The 20639-nt window shown below is 40.9% G+C and overlaps 1 protein-coding gene across 1 annotated transcript in view; it reads right to left on the bottom strand.

Moving 5' to 3' along the window:
- The window catches only part of GALNT12 (polypeptide N-acetylgalactosaminyltransferase 12), a 49992-nt gene extending 32508 nt beyond the window's left edge, over positions 1–17484 (bottom strand). Inside the window, exons 1-3 of the mRNA XM_058833480.1 lie at positions 16962–17484; positions 3657–3826; positions 2755–2944 (exon numbers count right to left, since the gene is read on the bottom strand). Of these exons, the coding sequence (XP_058689463.1) occupies positions 2755–2944; positions 3657–3826; positions 16962–17341 (740 nt within the window). The 5' untranslated portion in view covers positions 17342–17484. The remainder of the gene's footprint in view (positions 1–2754; positions 2945–3656; positions 3827–16961) is intronic.
- Positions 17485–20639: the final 3155 nt, after the last annotated feature.

The following is a 20639-nucleotide window of genomic DNA, read 5'->3' as shown; positions in this document are numbered from 1 at the left end:
GAAACATAACTGAACGAGGCTTCCAGAAACCCTGGCAACACAGGGGATGAAAGGAGAAACAAGATAGCACTGCAGAATGACATTCCTAACACCAAGGGTGATCGAAAGATAGTCAAGATCTTTATCATACTAAGGATGCATCTTGCAGGTCTACTTCTACAAGGAAATAAACCCCTTCCTCCCATTTCTCAATATCATGCAGGGTTTTCAGGATGCCTTTCCAATAGGATTCATCCTTACAGAAGGCAGTGAGATTCTTAGCTTTCTTGTCACCTTCTAGAATGGCCTCCCTTAGCACTAGGAGCTACTTCAGGCACAAAAGCTCAAGCCGAGGTTTTTCTCCTAAACCACTGCTTAGCATCTTTCCTGTTCTAGGGTTGGACATCCCCTGATAGTTCAGTGAAATTAAGGAACTTGTTTGACTTAAAGATGCAGGTATGCACTTCAGCCCTGCATCTTGTACTTACGTATTTCAGAGGTGAAGGAAAACTGAACGCAATTTATCAACAAACGGGTAAGAGATGCAGTGCATCTGTCATTCAAAGGGAGCTCATTCCTCATGGGATTGTTAGGCTAAAAACCTCCAGGCTGACCAAGGGCTCATACTGTGAAATTAGAGTAGTTTGTGATGGTTAAATGCAGCAGAGAACTGCAGCAATTCCAGAGTAGTATTTTCTGAGCTGAGAAAGACTACTTTAAGTGTGAAACGGCCTCTTATTGCTGGAGGGAATATGTGAAACAGCTGTTTTCTTCTTTATGATGTCCCATAGAGATCTTGTTTGGTAGAGCACACAAAAGGGCTTATACAAATATTGTTATCTCCTGTCTCACTTGCATAAAACTTTGTACAAATCCTCACTGAACAAAGCAATGAAAATTATAAACACACACACAGAGGAAAAAAGCAATAAAATGTAAAAATATTTTGCTCCTCCTATAACAAGAAGAAAAAATAAGTAAAAAGTAGGCAACTGGCATATGATTTCAATTATGAAAGGAATGAAGTAAGTGAAAAGCCATCACCTTTTCTATAAGTTGTGAATTAACTAGACGGTACAATGCACAGGCAGCTTACAAATACAACTATGTTTGCACTGCAAAATGCTAACACTGCTGTATTGCTGCCATACGTTTGAGTCAGATATGCCGCAGAAAAACCCCTTAGAGATGTGTGTCTGCACCTGCAGCAAGAACGACAGGAATTCCAAGGGAGGGCTAACTTTTTACAGGTGGTGATTATCGCGTTTAGAAAATTCCCAATCCTTCCTCAAGACTGCCATCTAGTGGTGCGCTAAAGAAGCGAAGAAATCTCAGCGCTGTCTCCCCCGCTGTGCATTTTCTTTAGGGGACAGTTGTTGAACCCATGCTCATGATTTGATGTTTATCCCTTTTCCTTTCTTCACACTATCATAGTTAGCCCGCAGTTACCTGGAATACACTCGGTGTGAAATTTTAGAAACAAGGCAAGTACGACAATTTTAAGAAAACAAAAAAAAACTGAAATAGTAATCAAGATATAATTTCAAAGGGACATGAGAAATTTGAGAACACCAGTCCCACTAGGAATCAGGAAGATTCACACACACCAAGACACTATGTGCTTTCGGAAGTCTCTCTCCAGTTTGTTAAGGGCTGTTTTTTTTCTGGTCCTTTTCTGTAGTCTACAGTACCTGGTGGGAACCTTAACAGGATCCAAATCAAAACACTGGCCTTGAGGAAAGCTTTTTTTTTTTCTTTTAATTACGTTTTAAAGAGAGCTGGTTTTCTATATACAATACTTAGGAGGTCTGATTCAGGTCCTGTGTCTATCAGTACCTGTTAATGGCATCCAAAGGGGTAAAGACAAAAGAGCTTTTGTTAGCAAAAGGGGCAAAAGCAATAGAGGCTGGTGACATGATGCAGGCGCTGTGGTGAGGTGGCTGAACACATAGCAGGAAAGGTGCATCTATGGCTGCTGGCTACACGTGGGTGAGGCTTTGAGAATACAGTAAATATTCTCAGCTGTAACAGAAGGCTAGTATTCTGGTTTCTAGGCGGTTTTTGTTAGAGTTCTGGGAAGGTTCCCTGTTTTTTTGTTGTTTGTTTGCTTGCTTTTAATTAACAGAAGTTTTCTGAACAGCCTGGCGGATCTGCAGAATAGACAAGAGACTACACAGGCATAAAGTACAGTGTCCCAGGACAGATGGTCTCCAAGAGTCAGTGTTGACACAACATTAACTCCTCCGTATCCTACACCACGGTCCTTTATATCAGAACCAGTCTGGAAAGGTGGATTTGCTCAGGACTAACATGGAGTTTACTGACTTGTATTCCAATCTTCTTACTTAAACATTGCCTTGCAGGGCACATATCTTTCCAGACCTTCTGCTCATCCACTACCCAGGCTGACAGAAGTAGCCACCTTTACCAAATTTAGTTTCAAAGCTGGGGGCATGGACTTGTCCTCCTGAAACCCAAAACTTTCCATTGGCTGAAGAAAAAGAGCAGTTTGATCCCTCAGACCAAAAGAAAAAAAAACAAAAAACAAAAAACAAAAACAAACAAAAAAACCACCCCACCATGTTGTGATGTTTCACACTTCCATTTGCTTTGCAGAGCCAGGAGACAAGCACCAAGCACTCGAAGTGCCTCAGGGACCAGAATGCAGTAACCTCTGGTGAACCATGAGTCATTTTTCCACTGCAGAAGTGGGCCAAACTGTCTCGCCCCTTCTTCTCCAATGGGAGAGAAAACCAGCCCAGAGCATAAGCTCACCTTGCCAGCAGTGGCTCCAGCCAGCCCTCGTGGCATTCACAGTGGCAATCCAAGAACGTTAGGATGTCTCCTTTTGCCACAGACGCCCCCAGCAGCCGGGCTCGAACCAGCCCCTCTCGCTTATTTGCACGGATAAGACGCACCTTGCGCAGGCCAGCCACGTAGTTTTCCAAAGTCTCCTTTAAATGTTCTGTAACAAACCAAAAAAAGAGGGAATAGTATAGTCTGAAATTATTTATGTCATACTATAGGAAGCTCTCTCCTCGCTAGCATATTACTTATAGTAGGGCTCTAATGATTGTGGCATTTTGAACTCAGATTCTGCTATACAAGTTTAGAAAGCATGTGAAAAAAGCACAGAACTTGGATGGACACAAAATTGAGTGCTTCACATTTACCTCTGTAATATATTCCCAGACTGATAAATGCTTCTCAAAAGTTACTTAAGACTTTCTGTATAAAAGTTTTAACACAATTAATGTGTGGTGGAAAATGCCAGCATCGCCTTTATGTCCTGTTGTTCAAACAAGACCAAAGAACTAGGTCACTGTCATTATATGAGACACCAGGGGAGCACTGGTGCAATCGAAACTTGCTCAATTCAGGGAACCTGAAGTGCTCTGATCAGACTGTAGTCTATCTATACACAGAAACACTCATGTTACAAGACAGCAAATGTCCTTCCCCGTTCCAAACTAAATTTGGTCCATAAGTCACATTTTTCACTGGCACACTACAAGAAAAACTATTTTTCAGTGAGAGGCCTTTGTGGTACAGCTTTCTGTTATGTGACCTGAACAGCATAACTTTTTCTCCTATGAATTGTCTGACCAAAAAAGCCCATCAACATAATTTCTTCATCATATTGATGATTCAACATGATTTAGACTTATTCTTCCTACCTTTGTCACTGTAATCATCTACAAGGATGATTTCTTCCAAAAGTATATCCGGAGACGTCTCAAGAACACTGTGAACAGTTCGCAGAAGCGTTGACCAAGCCTCGTTATAAAAAGCTATCACAACAGAGGTTTTTGGCAGGCTATAATAATCATATTTCTTCTCTCTGCATCTGTAAAGGGGAAATAACTTCAGTTACTCAGTTATTATATAGTTATTAATATAGTTATTTAGTACGAGTGCAAAAGCATTTATTAATTTTCAGGAAATAGTTCTCAAATCCACTTGTACACTAGTTACTAACTGCAACCAAGAACACAGGATCTTAAAAGAACTGCATGTGTGTGGAAAATTGTATGAGAAAACATTAGGAAGTTGTTCTTACAGAGGTTCCATTCCCACTGAAGCATTATGAATAAAATTCTGCAAACTACCAAAAGGTCTAAAAAGAAAAATAATGGAAGGCATTTTGGGCTGGTGTAGCTGAAGTAGCTGTCTTTGCACAATTTCCAATAAAAGAACAAGCAATGGCCAAAATGTGCCTCAGATTAAAGGAAAAAAAATAAATGTAAAACCTGAGTGCAGTAAAAACAGTAACATGAACTAGAGATAACAGTTGCTTTGGAAAATAGAACAAGTGCTAGACAGTAAAAATATAACTGTTTGGAAGCAGCAATACATAAAGAGAAAAAAAAATAAACCAAACAACCAGCAACAAAACTGAAATGTATGTACACTGAAGCAGAATTTGGAGAGACCACACAACTGGCAAAATCTAATAGTGAAATCCATGAAAACCTAAAATAGATATAGAAATGCATGGGTTTGGCTCTATGGAGAGCCAGAAAGTTTGCAAACCTTTGGATTAAGCTCCAGAATGTATTTCCTATAAATATATATATGAACTTCCCTAAATTAACATAAGGATGCCAAGAAACTTATAGCTGAGCCAAATGTATAAATTCTTAAAAGAATCCCCTGGTTTAGAAGAATTTTAAAATAATGATGGCATTTTCTACAGCTTCTCCTCTTTGCTTAGAGCATTCCACATTGGCAGTTTTTACTGCCTGGAGTCACCGAGGCTTGTCAGGGGCAGAAGGACAGACTTCAATTTCTTCAGACTGCTAAATCACAACAGATACCAAAACAGGTAGGACATCCCTCCTACCAAAACAGAACAGCAGCGAGTCCTCCAGAGCATATGGTATGGGGAGCTGAAAAGGGAAATTAAAACTGATCAGTAGAAAATGTGACAGATAAATCCCTTAGGTCAATTTAGGGGCACAAAAATTCCCCAAAACACTAAGAAAATGACATTAAAAGCAAACTGTTTACATATAGCACATTTAGAATATTTTAACAAACTATTTAAGGCTGTTGCGTCTGCAATAGAAAAAGGCTTGTAGGTTTCTTTGAAGATTAGGCAGTACCTATTAAGATCTGTTGTACAGAAAGAAAAAAAAATCTGAATCTGATTATGCCTAAAATTAAAATTCTTATGAGGAAAACAAAAGTCTGTAGAGTAGTTCTGTAATAAATACATGAAAATGAGGAAGCAGCAAGGACAAATGACACTCGGGCAAAGGAGGCACCCAAAGGCTGCTTCTCAAATGTGAAAGGAACACCTCACAACACCACCCATGAATACAGACACATGGACACACACACTGAGCTAGTGAAGTACAAAAAAGCCTGTCCCTCCAGGCTGTAGCTTGTCCTGAGGGCCTTTCAGAGAGGGAACTGTCTCACACTAACACCTGGTGACAGAATTATTTAGCCAGACATTCATGTGTTGACACATAAAAAATGAAAAGGAGTGATGAGTGACATTTTAATTAACTTTATTTTTAATGCTGAAAAACCCACTGTATGAATCCAGTTTTAGAAATACATATTTACTTTAGCCCACTGAAAAGCATTCCTCCTCAGTACTGCCAGGAAAAAAAATATCCATGTATACCAGTCACTCGTACCAGGTAATTTTGAGTTCATTTCTTGATGGAAATAGGATTTCTACATACTCATTTTAGAAAACTGAAGGAAAATATAAATAAATAATATAAAACCATCAGGAAAGTATTCTTTGAAAAATATGTCAGGAAGATTCATAGAATAATAATGCTGTATTTCATTTAAAGGAAGGAAACCCAAAAGGTCTAAAGAAGCTTATAAGTCTAATTATAGATTAAAGACTTCAACGGATTTACCTGAAATTACATGCTGGAGATGGGAAACATAATTTGGCACAGAGCAAGGCAATCCCCACACTGTTTTTGATTCACTGTGCATTGCTGCCTCCTTCCTTGAGCACACCCCAAACTGCAGGAAAAGGTCAGCCTACTACAGGACATACCAGAGCACACGTTTCTTAGGTTTCCAAAGTCAAGAAAGAGGCCAGCACTAAAAGATGGGTTTAATTTACCAGCTCTGTGGTGGAAAGCAGCACAGGAATGCAGAGAAGTGACCCACCATAGTAGCAGGGCAGGCTGCTGGCCAGCACGGCCACCCTGACCTGAACACTACCCTGATACCCTTATTCAAAAATATAAAGAAAAAGCCACCACATTATTCAACTTCTGTGCATATTTGCATGTTTATCTCAGATATTATTTCCAATACATGTATTTATTGCTAAATTGCTAGAAGATCTCAACTGTTAGCAGTCTCAAATAATGTTGCTAAAGTGAAGCACACTTTTCCTGATCTTTCTGTAATGAAAGAGTTTTGCTAAGCCTTAAAAATTAATCCCTTTCGGGAGATTACAAACCCAAAGCATTTACACCATGGAAAAATTGTAGCACAAGAAAATCTTTAAAAAAACTAATGAATCCCTGAAATGGAAATGCTTGGAAGTGTTGCTGAATAACAATTAACTGGAATGCATATGGACACTAAACATTACCACTTCACAAGATATAAAAACTTAAAAAAACCCACTATGGGTATGAAACCTGATTTAAAGCCTAGTGGTCATAACTCTTCTATTTCTCAACTCCTGTTTACCACAGAAGCGTCTTAGCAGCCCATCTTCTGTATTCACATTTGCAAACCTCAAGATGTACTTTTTTTCTCCATGTGTCAGCCAAGTATCCCAGCTCCTACTTTCCAAGTGAATCATTTCACTCCTACTTTGGATTATTCAGAAAAACAAATGCATATCAATTATGGTATGTCATTAAAATGACAGCAGCTGGTGACAGCTGTCCCAAAATATGTTTTTGCAGATACTGGGAATGTATATTTATGCATACTATACTGCAACCTGCTTTCAGTTTCTGAATAGAAGAAAAAAACCCAAAACTCATAACACCGTCCTTTCCAATAAAGAGGATCACGTTAAGATAGGATAATCGTATCTCACATTATTCATCGTAAAAACTAGCAGTCACCATTGAGCAGATCATATTGGCTATGCAGGTCCATTAAGACAGATCCTCACCCTCCTTAAGCCATTGATCCAGCACAGCCCAAGAGACCTCAGTGGGTCCCCACCTCCCTCTTGGCTATAGAGATCTGACTATGGAACTTCTTGTATGAGTAAAGTTAAATGACTATAGGAATTTACCCATGGTCCCTACCACTGGCTGTGATACATCACTTTGAATCTAGTCATCATAACTACCAAATGGTTGGTAAAAACATAACACAGACATGAGGAAATTAGTTGCCTGTAAGCGTGGCATTTCCAAGCATGGCAAATAAATGCAGATGCATTTGAAGTCCAACATTCTTTCACTATTCTCCTTATCTTAGTCAGCCACAGGAAATTTACTGTTTTGTAAGAATTAAATGCATTTTAAAATAAACAATTACCTACATTAAAAATGGCATGTTATGTATGTTGAGAAGGTGCATTTTCTTCTGAGAAGTACACACATCTCTAGTCAACCTGATTTTGGTAACAGTTATCAGATACCAGGGTCAGCCGCTGAGGAAAAACCTGTTGCCAATGCACCCAAGAGGCTTTTCTAGGGGCAACAAAATAAATGCATATAGTTTTAAACAGGACTCAAATTTCAATGACAAACACTGGTATATAATGAATAATAACCACAACAGGTATGGCAATGCAAAGGAGCGGCACCTGCTCAGTCTCTGCCCTCCGGTCACGCCTGCTCCCTGCAGATTCACTAGAAAATGCACAAGCACAAGCCTTATGCACAGTAGAGTGACACTCAGAGAAAACATGGCCAGGACTGCCCCAACCATCTTCCAAAGAGCAGATGGGGACACTACAGTGCTCCAGCAGCACCCTGCTTCTGCATCGTCCTTCATTTCCCTTGGGCACTTTCTGCCACACTGGGTGGGTATTCCAGAGACCCTCCTACTTGATCACTGTGGCATAAAACAAACAAAAGCTTTGTCTTCTGGCATTTCTTATCAATTTACACTAAGATAACATCTATATTATAAAATTCTAAATGTGTTCATCCATTAATCTTTAAATCTCTAGATGGGAAGAAAGAGAAACTACTGCTGGTATGTACCTGAACACAAAACCACGTTCACTATGTACCACCTTTCCTCTGTGTCTCACTGCAGCTTCTACTCAAACATCTAAGTCCACAAAATGCAAACTGAAGCCAAACATGTAAAAGTGCATCATCATACATTCAAATTCCTGTGGGTTTTTGGTTTTGCCTTTTTTTTACACTGGATTTTTAAGTCACAGTCTAACTGAGAGTAAGCAGCTGACAAGTTTAATAAATTAACATTGGAATCTACTACACTACACAGTCTTCTTTTAGCAAGTTTTACAATAGGTTATTTATTAGAAACTAAGGAGACATCACTCAGGAAATGCCCAAACAAAATTAAATGGGTTGTTTTCAAGAACATTCATGTCAATTAATGTAATCACTCAATTTATTTCTTTGTAAAGAGCTGTTTCTCTAAGAGATGTGTATCTATACACAGGGAGAGAGAGCATGAATGTGTGCACACTGGGCACACTGCCATGAGTTAATTAGGAATGGCTGCTGACATGCTCTTATTTAAGACTTTAACCACAACTGTGACAATGATACAGAAAGGGAAAATAATCTCCAAATTTGATCTTCTATATGCACAATTACTTACATTTTAAGAAAAAAAAATATGAAATGTCCTCTGAGTTTTCAAAGATTTGTTAAGAATACAAATTGCTCATAAATTATTTAATGCTTCCAAAAGGTATACTATGTAAGTTTCGGGTTTGAAATTTCAATGTGAATGCCCTAGGCAAGTTCAGGGTTGCGCAGCTTCTCTCAAGAAATGCAAAACAGCACATGTCACTGCTGAAGCTGATTTAACTTGATTTATGTGACTACAATATGTGACACATACGCCCCATCCCAGTGTCACCTGGAAAACACCGCCAGGGTTCTACTTCAGGCTGGCTTTCACATGGTGGACTAGGAAGCAGGTTGGCTGGGCTTGTTATCATGGGCTGGAGACATGCTGACTCACCACACAACCTCCTTTTCTCCTCCTAATTTGAGCAGCTAAGATGCGGACTTAAACTGCTCTTTCAGTAAGAGGTGTGCTAAAATGTGGCATTTTGTAGGCTCTAAGTAAATGGGGCTGATAGGAATGAATGGCAGCACCCATGGGCATCTCAATCTAGTTTTACCACCTTCATTCCCACTCCATAAACTGCAGGGGTGGCAGTGTGGGCATTGAAATCTGCCAAGTGTCTTTATCCAAGAGAAAACACCTCTTTCTCTCACCTTCCCAAAGCCATGGCAGATGACACACCAGTACTGGCATCTTCTTCCCCCTTTTCTACTTTTTCCCAAGCTGCAGCTTGGGGTTCTGCACATCCACCCACAAGTATCCCAAGCCCTGCAGCATGACACAGGAGGCAGCACTGGTTTCTAAGCCACCCCACACAGTTACCAAGGCCACGTCCCTTACTCCAGGCTGAATATATAGTTGAACATCCACTCCTCACCCCTCTCTGTGGGAGAGTAACCTACGGATAGAATGCGGCACATGAGCCAAAAGCAACACCACCCAAAGCCTGGGGTACAAAATTGCAATACCCAGTGGAATTAAAGGATATGATAAACATTATTCTTATCTCCTCCAAATACTACCCAACTCTTTGTGTCACATTTATTTTCTCACATAAGACTACCTTGATCCAACTGTCAGTTCAGGGATTTTTTTTTTTTATTTTTTTTTTTAATATAAATAAATAAAGGTTTTTCTGGGCATAGAGAGTCTCCACCTGGTTTTACACACCTACACAGGCCATATGTGTTCAACTATTGCAGAAAAAGGCATTGACAGTTTACAGAAGGTGTGTCTGGGTGTGATTAGCAAAGCAGATAGCAGCAAGGTATTGATAACTGCCAGAATGGCCAGATTATTTGGGGCAAGGCTGGAGCACTTTAGCAGGTGAGTTCAGGATGCCGGCCTACACTTCCCCACGGTCTCTCCTGTCCCAGCCCAGCACGCCGGTGAAAAGCTCCCTAAATTATATCTGCTGAAACAAACCATGTTAGAGAAAGCAGCTCTGTACAGCCTACAACACTGTGATATGACCAAGTCTCTGGAAACAAAGGCTGGCTTGATTGTAAAACAGTTTTCTAGATTATTTAATGCTCTATGGAATGATTCTCCCAAAGACAAGAAGGTCTTGACAAGACAGACTGTCAAAAGCTGTCTAAAGATTTCAGATAATAATCAGCTGTGCTACCTTGTATACAAACATTGTGAGAAGCAAGAAAGATGACAGCAAGTCTGAAACAGAAGAAAATATTTGTCAAGAAGTTGGAGGGGTGGGGAGGAGGTGGGCACAGAAAGCAAATCTGTTTAAGACAGATTAAAAATACAATAAGAAAAAAAATGTCTAGAAAGAGGAGCATTTACTAAATCTGTATTCTAAAATCTACAAATTCAGGAAATCCACAGAGCCTCCTAATTCCAAGTTGTTAGAGAAAGACTACTGAAGTTCCTAACTGACCCAGATTCTGGATGTGCAGATGAGAAGGAAATTCTGCATCTAATGATGGGGAAACACATTTGATTTTTATTTTACTTTGCTGAGCTGAAACAGTGGTTACATTTTGCTCAAATGTTTTCAATTTTCTTCCAAGATAGTGAGATACACTTAACCTTTCCACAGAGACATACTATTTCCTGTACCTACATTCAAAAACTTACTTTAGTGTGAGTAATTTGATTCAGGACAAGAAAAAGTATTTTACAAAGCAATAGCTGAAAGAAGCTATTGTATTCATCACTATAAATAAGGTGTGGATTCACATGATCTTGATAGACAATTGTTTACAATAAAAGCAGCTTTTAAATTTAAAAAAAATAAATAAATCAATTTTTGCTTACTATCAATCACAGATCTGGAAAATTTTTCAGTTTAAAAATTAAATCAGCTGAAACCAAGCAATAATCTAGATGTCAAAGGATGTTGAGGAAGTCTACCAAAAACTGGAAAGAAAAATGGTGAAAAATATACATGTGAGCTCTTCTGGAAAGTATTTGCTGGGGGTTGTTAAAGGCATAATGACAAAGAAAAGTGATACATTTTTACAGATGACAAGAAACGAAAATAGCAAAATATCCTAAATATCAAAACCATAGCAGAAGCATTGCCTCATTTTGTACCGCTATAAAATGCAAGACTTTTTATTAAAAAAAAAGACAAACAAAAAAACAACCATGGTGAAGAATTGTTTTTACGCCACTTACTGTATGAGGAAAGAATGAAATATCCTAGAGAAGCATTGCTTTGAAGGTCTAAAGCCTGTTTACATATGAAGGAAATCCTGCCAACTAACACTAAAGCTATTATGATTGATATTGTTACTAGCAACCAATTATATGTTTCTGAAATGCTCAGAAATCAAACTAAAAAAAACCTAACACCAAACAAGTGACCATAGTGTTACAAAACAACTGCACCAAACACACTCTTAAGTGTTTAATGCAAAGCCTTTGCTTGTGAGAAGTAGTGTGCTGTGTCTCCTAATCAGATGCAAAGCATGGGAATACGTGTGCCAAAGCCAGCTCTGGACATAAGGTGCACCACAAGGTGCATGTTTAGAGGGAAGGGATGTGCCAGAAATGTTAAGCTGCTGCAGCTCACCTTTAGGTAAGAGATGAAAGAGGAGCTCCTGGGTGAAGTCAGACAGTCACTGTGGGCTGAGGAGGGAAACAGCTGCTTTTCCCAGAACAGGATCAGGCTAAAACTCCTGGCAGGAGTAGCTGTGATGTTTGGAGTAGAAAAGGAACCAAACCCAAAGTATATCAAGGCTTATTCTGGGAACTTGATAGCAAGATACTATCAGACAAACATCCTGGTATAATTCAGTACTTACAACCCAGAAAACAAAACAAACCATAGAAGAAAGGGAGATGCTGAGGGAATCAAATTCAAATATGGGAACAAACAGGAAAAACAGTTTTTAAAGACAGAAAAATCTTAGCACAAGATTGTTATGCTAAAGTCAAGCATAATATTCCCTCAAAATAAATAGTATTATAGGCATAAATGATGCTGACAGAGGAATTTGAGCATTTGTGTATATCTAGCTATTTGTACAAAGACACTTAAAGATATATGCACAGGTACCTACACATACACATAAAATCACACACCTACAAAGAAGTTTATTTAAAGAATCTATCCAAAACAGAGAAGATTACCTACAATTAAAGAACAAATGTCTAAAAACTTTTTTTTTTTTTAATAACTAAAAAATACTATGCAGACCACACTCAATATTTTGGGGGCTTTTGTGGCTACTTAGGAAAGACAAGGAAGAATTAAAAATCCATATCCCTGTGATCACAAGTAAAACAAGCTCCAAGGCCTGAATCAGGCTTTTACCATGAAAGACAACATGAAACGCTGGGTCAGCACAAAAGTGCCTGACTTGCTCCTTTTGTACCAAGAGGCAGCCAAAAGGCAACTTGTGTGCTTTTACAGGAACTATCCCAAAAATAAGTGAGCAAGGCATCCCTACTGTAAGACAGAAAGGGAAAAAAAAGATTAAGAAAAAAAGGTAGAATGTCTAAAATCTGAAACAATGCTTGAAATAGCCCTTAAGAACCCAGGTAGAAAAACTGGAAATGTATTTCTTCCACATTGTAATAAGCTGTAAAAGACTAAGAGAATGTATTAGTTGTCTGCCTAGTCCTGTAAAACAAGCACACTGTGAGAAGCCCCATGGGACACAACACAGATGTGTTGCAGACCTGCTGTTGCAGGGGGAGGAAGGCAGAGCAGCAGCAGCAGCAGTCAAACCCATGGCCCCAAGCTCATCACATCATACTTACAGGGCATCAGCCCTAACAGGGTGCTCAGTAAGTCAAAGGCTGACAGGGGACGCTTGCTGGGTTTAAACCACCTAAAATTGCTTCTCCCTTTGCGAGTACAAACTCAAGAAATGAAGGGTAGATGTTGGGAAGACAAGCTGGACCATCCAGACAACCTTATTATCAGGGGAATAAAAATAAAAGGAAATCACTGTGGCAGTGATGTAGCCTTGAAAGAGGTGTTCAAAAGTTGTTGAATCTCCATCCTTGGAGGTTTTGAGGTTGGACTAGACACCCCAAGGTTTCCTTCCAACCTCCATCCTTCTCTGACCCCATGGCTTATTTCACTTCTAACCTTGTACAAAGTGTATCATCATTTAGTAACTCACATTCTTATCCATAAGATTCTTCCAAATGGACATTTTTATAGACTGTTTATACATGTTTGTTTATATGTATACTTTCAATAAAACAAAAAAAAAAAATTCTGTGTGATGAAACACATTATCAGTTGCTGATATCAAGCTCAGACAGTTCAAGGAAGCAGAAACTGTCTAAACGAAACAATAGTAGTTGCTGAGTTCTTTGGGTCTGTGTGTCACTAGAAACAGGATCAGTCATCACAAAAACCAAGTTATGGTGGTGGGAACAAGAGGGAATAATGACTTTCTGAAATATTAGTAGGAGAAAGATCTAAATTTGGAACTTCCTGGATTCATAGTAAACTATCATCAACCAATACATTATCTGAGAGAGTAATCTCAGCCAAACTATTCTTCTCTTCCTGTACAGTATTATCAGACATAGATATTAGCAAATACCTGCCACACTTCTGTTCCTATGGCAGGTTGAGGATATACAACATGCAGAAGTAGGAAAATAGTTTTAGCATCAGTATCTGATACAGCAACACCTTGTGCCATCATTTTGAATATCACATTTAACAGCTTACTGGTTCAGATACCCTCTATCTTATTAGCAAAACCCTAGTTTTCATTGGATTCAAATGTTTTCACCAATTCACACACAGAGAGTGGGTTCATCGATTAGTGTGGGAGGGCATTAACATCAAAAGGAGCAGTGGGGCATCCAGGTGATGGTAATGCTGTCTCTGTTTCCCTTTTATTCTCCCATTTTATTTGTATCTAAAATTTTCGGGTTGCCTCCACATACACAAGAATATGCTTAAACAGACCAAAAGCCCATAGTCCAGAACAGAGTCTCCAAGCACAGTATCTGTCAATACCTCCTGAATATTTGATTTAAATTTTTCTAGTGGACAAACTTCCTTATGCTTTACAGTAAAAGGATTTTTGGAACAGGGAAGTGGCAGAACTAGTTTTATCCATCTCGTGCATCACCCATGTATTGAGGCAGCCCTGCAGGTGGTACACTGCCAGCAGGCCACCTTTCTTTCAGGCTGAAGACCTGTAAATTAGTCACTTCTTCATGTAAGCCACACTGCAAATTGAACAGCATCCAACACAGATTTCTGTGGGACTTTATCAGTAACTCTTCACACCTTAAAACAAAAAACAAAACCAACCAAACAGAAAAACTGAAACAAACAAATGAAAACCAACAAAAAAACCCCAAAACAAGTGCTTCACAGCTTCTACTCAGTTATTTATAAAGGCAAGGAGTTTCCACATTATTTCACAGTTAAGGAACTCATCAACAACACACTTCTTTACCCATATAATTACAACCTTCAAAGAACTCGGATTTGTGAGACACGTCATCCTTGACAAAAACCTTGTTGACTTTCTCAATAGATCACACCCTCCCATCTGTTACTAATTCTTTCCCTTACCACAGTTTGTAGATAACATGCCTGGAAAAGATCCAAGCCTTGCCAGCACACACTTCTCTGGTTCTCTTCTGTGACTCCACTAAAAAAATGGTGTATTTGTCATCTTCTGGTACCAAAGTTGTTTCACTGATTACATCTAAAATTTAGCTTCTGTATCATTTTGGTGGACTGCTGAAGCCTAGTTGCCATCTAGCATTACTACTTATTTCCCATCACTGTAGCCTCACTCATCACCAAAATGTTCATTAAAGGTCACAAGTAGTCAAGAATAAAATAAATAAAATAAAATAAAATAAAATAAAATAAAATAAAATAAAATAAAATAAAATCCCTAGACTTGATATTTCAAACTGTAGAACCTCTAATCTTGGAACAAAGTACAATATATTTTCTAGGGCTGTGGGCTTGGTGATACATTTTTCAATTTTTTTTTTTGTTTTTGTTTTTTTACTTCAATCTCTTACATGGTCCTCCTTCTTGAGGGAAGGAGTTAATACTTCATTGCAAAATTGCCTTTGGGAAAGTTTTTTACATTTCCTGAGTGAGTTGGAGAGATGCTCTGTGACATTTTTGCCATAATTTAGATTTAACTGTGCGCAAAGGCATGAAACACCTGCCAACAGTACAATATAGCCCCAGATTCAGAAGGCAATTATCTCTGAGATTATGTCACTGATGCTTCTGTGATTCTTTTGGTTTGGATATATTTTGTCATTTCAGCATCCATATATTCAAATCAAAAAGGGTCTGCTGTTGTAGCAAAATCTATTTAAATTATTTTCATTTCTAGAATAGTCACCCACACCCATCTATAATGTTCCCTATTCAACAACTGTGACCTTCCATTTATTCTAACATCCTGTCATAGAGAAATGGCAGAAGTCCAAAATAACTCATTGAAATGATTTAATTCTTCCCATGGAAATGAAACTGAAATGGTCCTTTTTGACCTATGGTCTACAGACTGCTTATAAAAGGGGAATAATAACTAAGTAAAACAAGCCTAGTGTCAGGCTTAAACTTATGATGAAAAGGCCTTGCATTTGCACTGCAACTTTTTTAAAGCCACCATAAGATTCATATTTTAGATTCAGCACTTACAATTAGAGTTGGTGAAACATTGGGCAGGACACACAGGGGTGAAGTGAACTCACGGGAGAGCCAGAGCCCTGCTTTTTCCACAGCTTTTTGCTACCACATCGTACAAACCTGTTGCAACGAAACAAACCAGATGAAGCCAAGCTGAAGTGTAAGAGAAGTGAGGGCTGTGAGGAGTCTGTAGCAGCCGCGGCTCCATCCCATCGATGGCCTGTGATGGCTAGCATATCGCCTGTGATGGCTAGCATATCCCCTTAATCGACTAGCCCTTCCTCTTACAGCCGGCAGCTCACTCACAGGAGAGCCCAAGACGGTGCCACACTGACTATTTGCATAAGGGCAGAATAGTCAGAGCTCATGTGCCACGCTGGCTTCACAGCTGCACTGAACTAGCCTGTAAACTAGAGCCACCTCATCGAACACTATCTCACCCTTTGTTTACAATTGCCTATGCCATTATCTGCCACTGGTGTCATAACTGTAAATGTAATTTGCAAATGTAACTTGTCCCAGCAACTATGCATCCCAGAACAAGCACAGTCCCTCTTCAGAATACCATTACCCACCTCTGCGAGCACCATTTCTAGCTCACTCCTGGTAAAACTGCCAATAAAACAATCTCCTTTAAACTGTGTCTCTTAAGACATTTGAATACAATGCACAGCCGAAGTCTGGGAAGCGTAACATTTGTCAAGGGAGTGACTGAAAAAGTATGCTGCTGCCCGTGGTGACTTACCCAGGGGACAGCAGCAGCAGGAGGAGACAGCAGCAGGAGAAACGGCAGAGCAGCGTAGCTTGAGGACCGAAAACATACTGACAGGGTTACGTGGGAAAACAACCTGCACACGCACCACCAACGCGCGACTTTGTGCTGCCTTGTGTAGGTGCGGCAGCCTGGAAAAGTCACCAATCGACTTGACACTGCGAACGAGCGCTGTGATCCAAGAGCGTTTGCGATGGGAAAGTTTCCGAAAGCCTCCACGCTCCTGAGCGAGAAGTACTCGAGAGAGACACGACCACGCCGCGCTGGCCGCTGCCAGCAGACACTCCGGTTTGGCGGAGCGGCTCTACGAGCCGCAGCAGCGGCAGGCACGGCTCCTGTGCCCCGGCCCCACCTGCCCTCGGCGGTACTCACAGCGGGTGCCAGCGCTCGGGCAGGCGGCGGTGCAGCGAGATGCGGTCGCTCAGGTAGATGTTGATCTGGTGCCGGCGGATGCTCTCCTCCTGGCGGCGCTTCTCGGCCGGGCTCAGCTCCAGCCGCACCGCCCGGCCCAGCTCGCCCAGCGCCCCCGGGTCCAGGGCCGGCTTGGCGTACACCGGCCGCCGCAGCAGCTCGGGGTCATGGGACGGCGGCTGCGGCGGGGCGCGGCGGGCGGCGTGCCGGGGCGGCGGGCCGTGCCGCCACACGAGGAAGCCGAGGGCGGCCAGCAGCCCCAGGGCGAGCAGCGCGCCTTCGCCCCGGCAGCCCCGGCTCCGCTTGCCCCAGCACATCCCGCGGCCGAGGCGGCCGGCCATGCCGAGCGGGCGGCGGCTGCCGTCTCACGGACAGGGGCGCGCCTCGGCCCAGGGCAGACTCGGCGAAGTTCTCACGGACCTGCCCACGCCGCGACACCCGCCTGCCGCCAGCGCTGCCCCGCCAGGAAGCCCGCACGGCTCCTCCGCCGCCGGCTCCTCCCTCCTCCCCGCCCCGCCGCCGGCCAGCCCGGCGGGGCGCGGCGCGGAAGAGCCGGGCACGGGCGCTGCCGCGGGGCGGGGAGCGGTACCCCTGGGCCCGCGTGTCCCCCAGGAGTGCTGCCCACCCCTGCCGCCCGCCAGCCGCCTCCCCGGGAACGATGTCCCTCGGTTTCCTGGTGGTCGGAAGGCTGCTTGGCCCCCGAGGGCTCCAGCTCCCCAGGGAAGACACATGGCTCCAGCCTGCTTGCTCCGCGTTCTCACTGGGGATACAACCGGTGGAGCTAGTGCTGGTCCTGACCCATCCCGGGGGAGGGAGGGAGTGAAGGCCATCCCGGTTCTGCCGGATCACACACAGCTGGGATCTGGGGAGGAGGAAGGAAGACATGTTCCCTTCTTTGCTGTCACCCTTCGAGGGAAAGGTGATCTGGTCGCCCTGAAGTTTGAGGAACCTTCGTAAGCACTGGTGGCTTCATGGCAGATATGCTATTTCCCCAGCAAGGGAAAGCTCTCCTGGCACTGAGCTGCCAGGGCAGCAGCAAGCTGCTTTGGCCGTTGGAAGTGACTGGGATAGCCCCAAGGCTTGCTGTCTACAGACAGAAATTTTCAGAGCTGCAGGACAGCAAGGGAGGTTATTTCCCACAGACGGACTAAAAAGAGCTTAGGGGTCAAAGGAAACAAAATGATAGGAAACCAGGCTTCATCCATTCTGCTGCTTCTAGAATAGCATGCGCTTCAGATGTAGAGCAGAACACAGGCTAAGAAGCTACAGGCACTAATGACAAGCTATTCTTGGTGAAAAAAGGAGTGTTCTTGATTGAAAACAGAAGTCAACCAATGTGGCCACATTGAGAGAAATCCAGAAGACTAGTGAAAATCCCAAATTTATTATAGAGATAATGGACAGTCCATTCTATGACTTGACAGAATCATGGGGGGGAAAAAAAGTGTAGCGTTAATTAGAACTTTCAGATTTGCTTCATACGTAACGACATATCCATACTGCTTGCTTTACTTCAGCCCCTACTAGTGTGAAGTCCCATCTGCCTAAATTTGTGATCTGGAGGCTCTGAGATTACACCCGAGTTCCTGATTTTCCGTTTGAAATACTTTAACATATATGTAACATAAATGGATACAGTTTCTCTCTCTCTTGCAGTAGGGAGCTGGAGCTGTTTTTAGGTGTCATTTGCTCCGCGCATTTTCCAAAGAGAGTGTTCACTGCAATTTCCTCTGCTGTTGGAGGCCTGTCAAGATCAACCTAGCAGAGGAGTTTGGTCATGCCCAGAGAGAGAACTTCAACCCAGTACACAGCACTGGGCGGTGCTCACCAGCACTACTGAGGAGTGAATGAAACCAAGGAAGGGAAAAAGTTTCATCACTGCCAGGGTCAGAGCATACAGCTATGAGCTCTTTCTGATTGTACATGACAATAAATATTGTATGTGACAACAAATGCAGACTCAGCTATTGTGGAGGCCATGTCCTGGACAGAAGGGTGCTGAAAACCAATGACTGATTCTGATTCTGGCAAGCTAGAAGTCAAGTCAAGCAAGAAATCAAGTAATTTAGGTGGATTTGGAATGGGTGAGTGTATAGATTATTTCTTATTCAGCTATACAGCTAGGTATCACACGTAATTATATTATATATATATAATATCAGTATATTGGACATGAGAATTTACATTGCATATAAAGGAAGCCGTGTCTGGCAAGAGTCAGGTGGCACCAGTTTTTGCATGCCAAATGTTTGCTTTGTCTCCTTGCTTCCCATCTTTCTGAATAAAGGAAGCCTATTCCTGGAATGGATCAAAGGAGGGGAAATCCTCCAGGACTCCCAAGAGAAGTTACTTAGGAGATTGGGAAGATGTAAAGAGCAAAATGTAGGACTAAGAGTTAATTAAGAATAGAGAGAAAAAACCCTCTAAAACAAACAAAAAAACAAACAAAAAATCCCCAGAGTTCTGCTGCAGAGGTTCTTAAATATTATAAGAATCTGTATTTTATTTAAATATTTTAAGTATTATTAATAATATATATATATATGTATGTATAACAATATGGATGAAGCACAAGAACGTGATCACGTCTTAAACAAGTTCTGAAACAAAAAAAAAAGGGTAACAGAGAACCAAATATAACAAAACTGCTCTCAGCTGTGATAATGCTCTTACAGCAGAGTAAAGGGTGAAGACTTTCTGTGATCACCATCACAGTGGGGACTGAAAGTATTGCTAGTAAGCAGTAGCTCCTTAGGGATGATGTCCAAACACATAAACCAGAGGAAATTCATCAAGAGAAAGTACAATAATGAGGTTAATGAAAAAATCAGAAGGAATGAATGATTTACATTCATTAAGAAGTTTGTACAAGATGTAAAGAATATGAAGGCAAAAACATGTTTTCTCAAACCTTTTCAAACATTTTTGGGAGGTAAATGTGGTGGGAAGACTGAACATTCTGTACTGAAATAGTTAAGGTTTAAAGAATTCTCTCTGTTCCTACAAGTAAGCCCCAGAGGAAAAAGAAAAAAATCTACAATTAATAAGGTAAATGAATGAGTTTAATGTTAGCCATAAAACTTGTAGCAAAATTTTCATTGAAGTTCTTTTAAGTTCTTGTTTCTTTCAGGTTGAATGACAATGGAAGTAAAAACAGTTTGTTATGATTTTTTAGTAAGTTATAATTTTAGAGTTATGATGCTATATATAAAAAGATAAGTAGAGTAACCAAGCAAGTCATATAAAAACTCTAATTACTTATCTAGAAATATCTATTGTGCCCTTAGTTGTCCAAATTAAAACAGAAGATCAGTAGAATAATAAATACCTTTTAAAAGTTTATTTTTAAAAAAAGAAATTTTTCTCTTCACCTCAAAAATTATCCAAAATATTAACTAAACTTTTCAAAAAGCACTAAGAGAAAAAGCCTAACCACAACAATATGTAATTGTCCATAAGAATTCACATTATAGTGAATTAATAGCTGAAATTAAGGGTGTATCTCTTGCTCTCTGAAATATGTTTGAAATGCAGGTAATATTTAGTTAATCTGAAATACAGGAGCTTATTGTAGGAATAGGTTTACATATAGGGAACACCTAAAGAGGTAAGATAACCTGAACTATTTGACACTTCTAT

This window comes from Poecile atricapillus, chromosome 2, assembly GCF_030490865.1.
Source record: "Poecile atricapillus isolate bPoeAtr1 chromosome 2, bPoeAtr1.hap1, whole genome shotgun sequence".
Classification (NCBI taxonomy): Eukaryota; Metazoa; Chordata; class Aves; order Passeriformes; family Paridae; genus Poecile; species Poecile atricapillus.
Note: the sequence above shows the minus strand (reverse complement) of the source record. Positions and strands in the feature narration are given on the sequence as shown.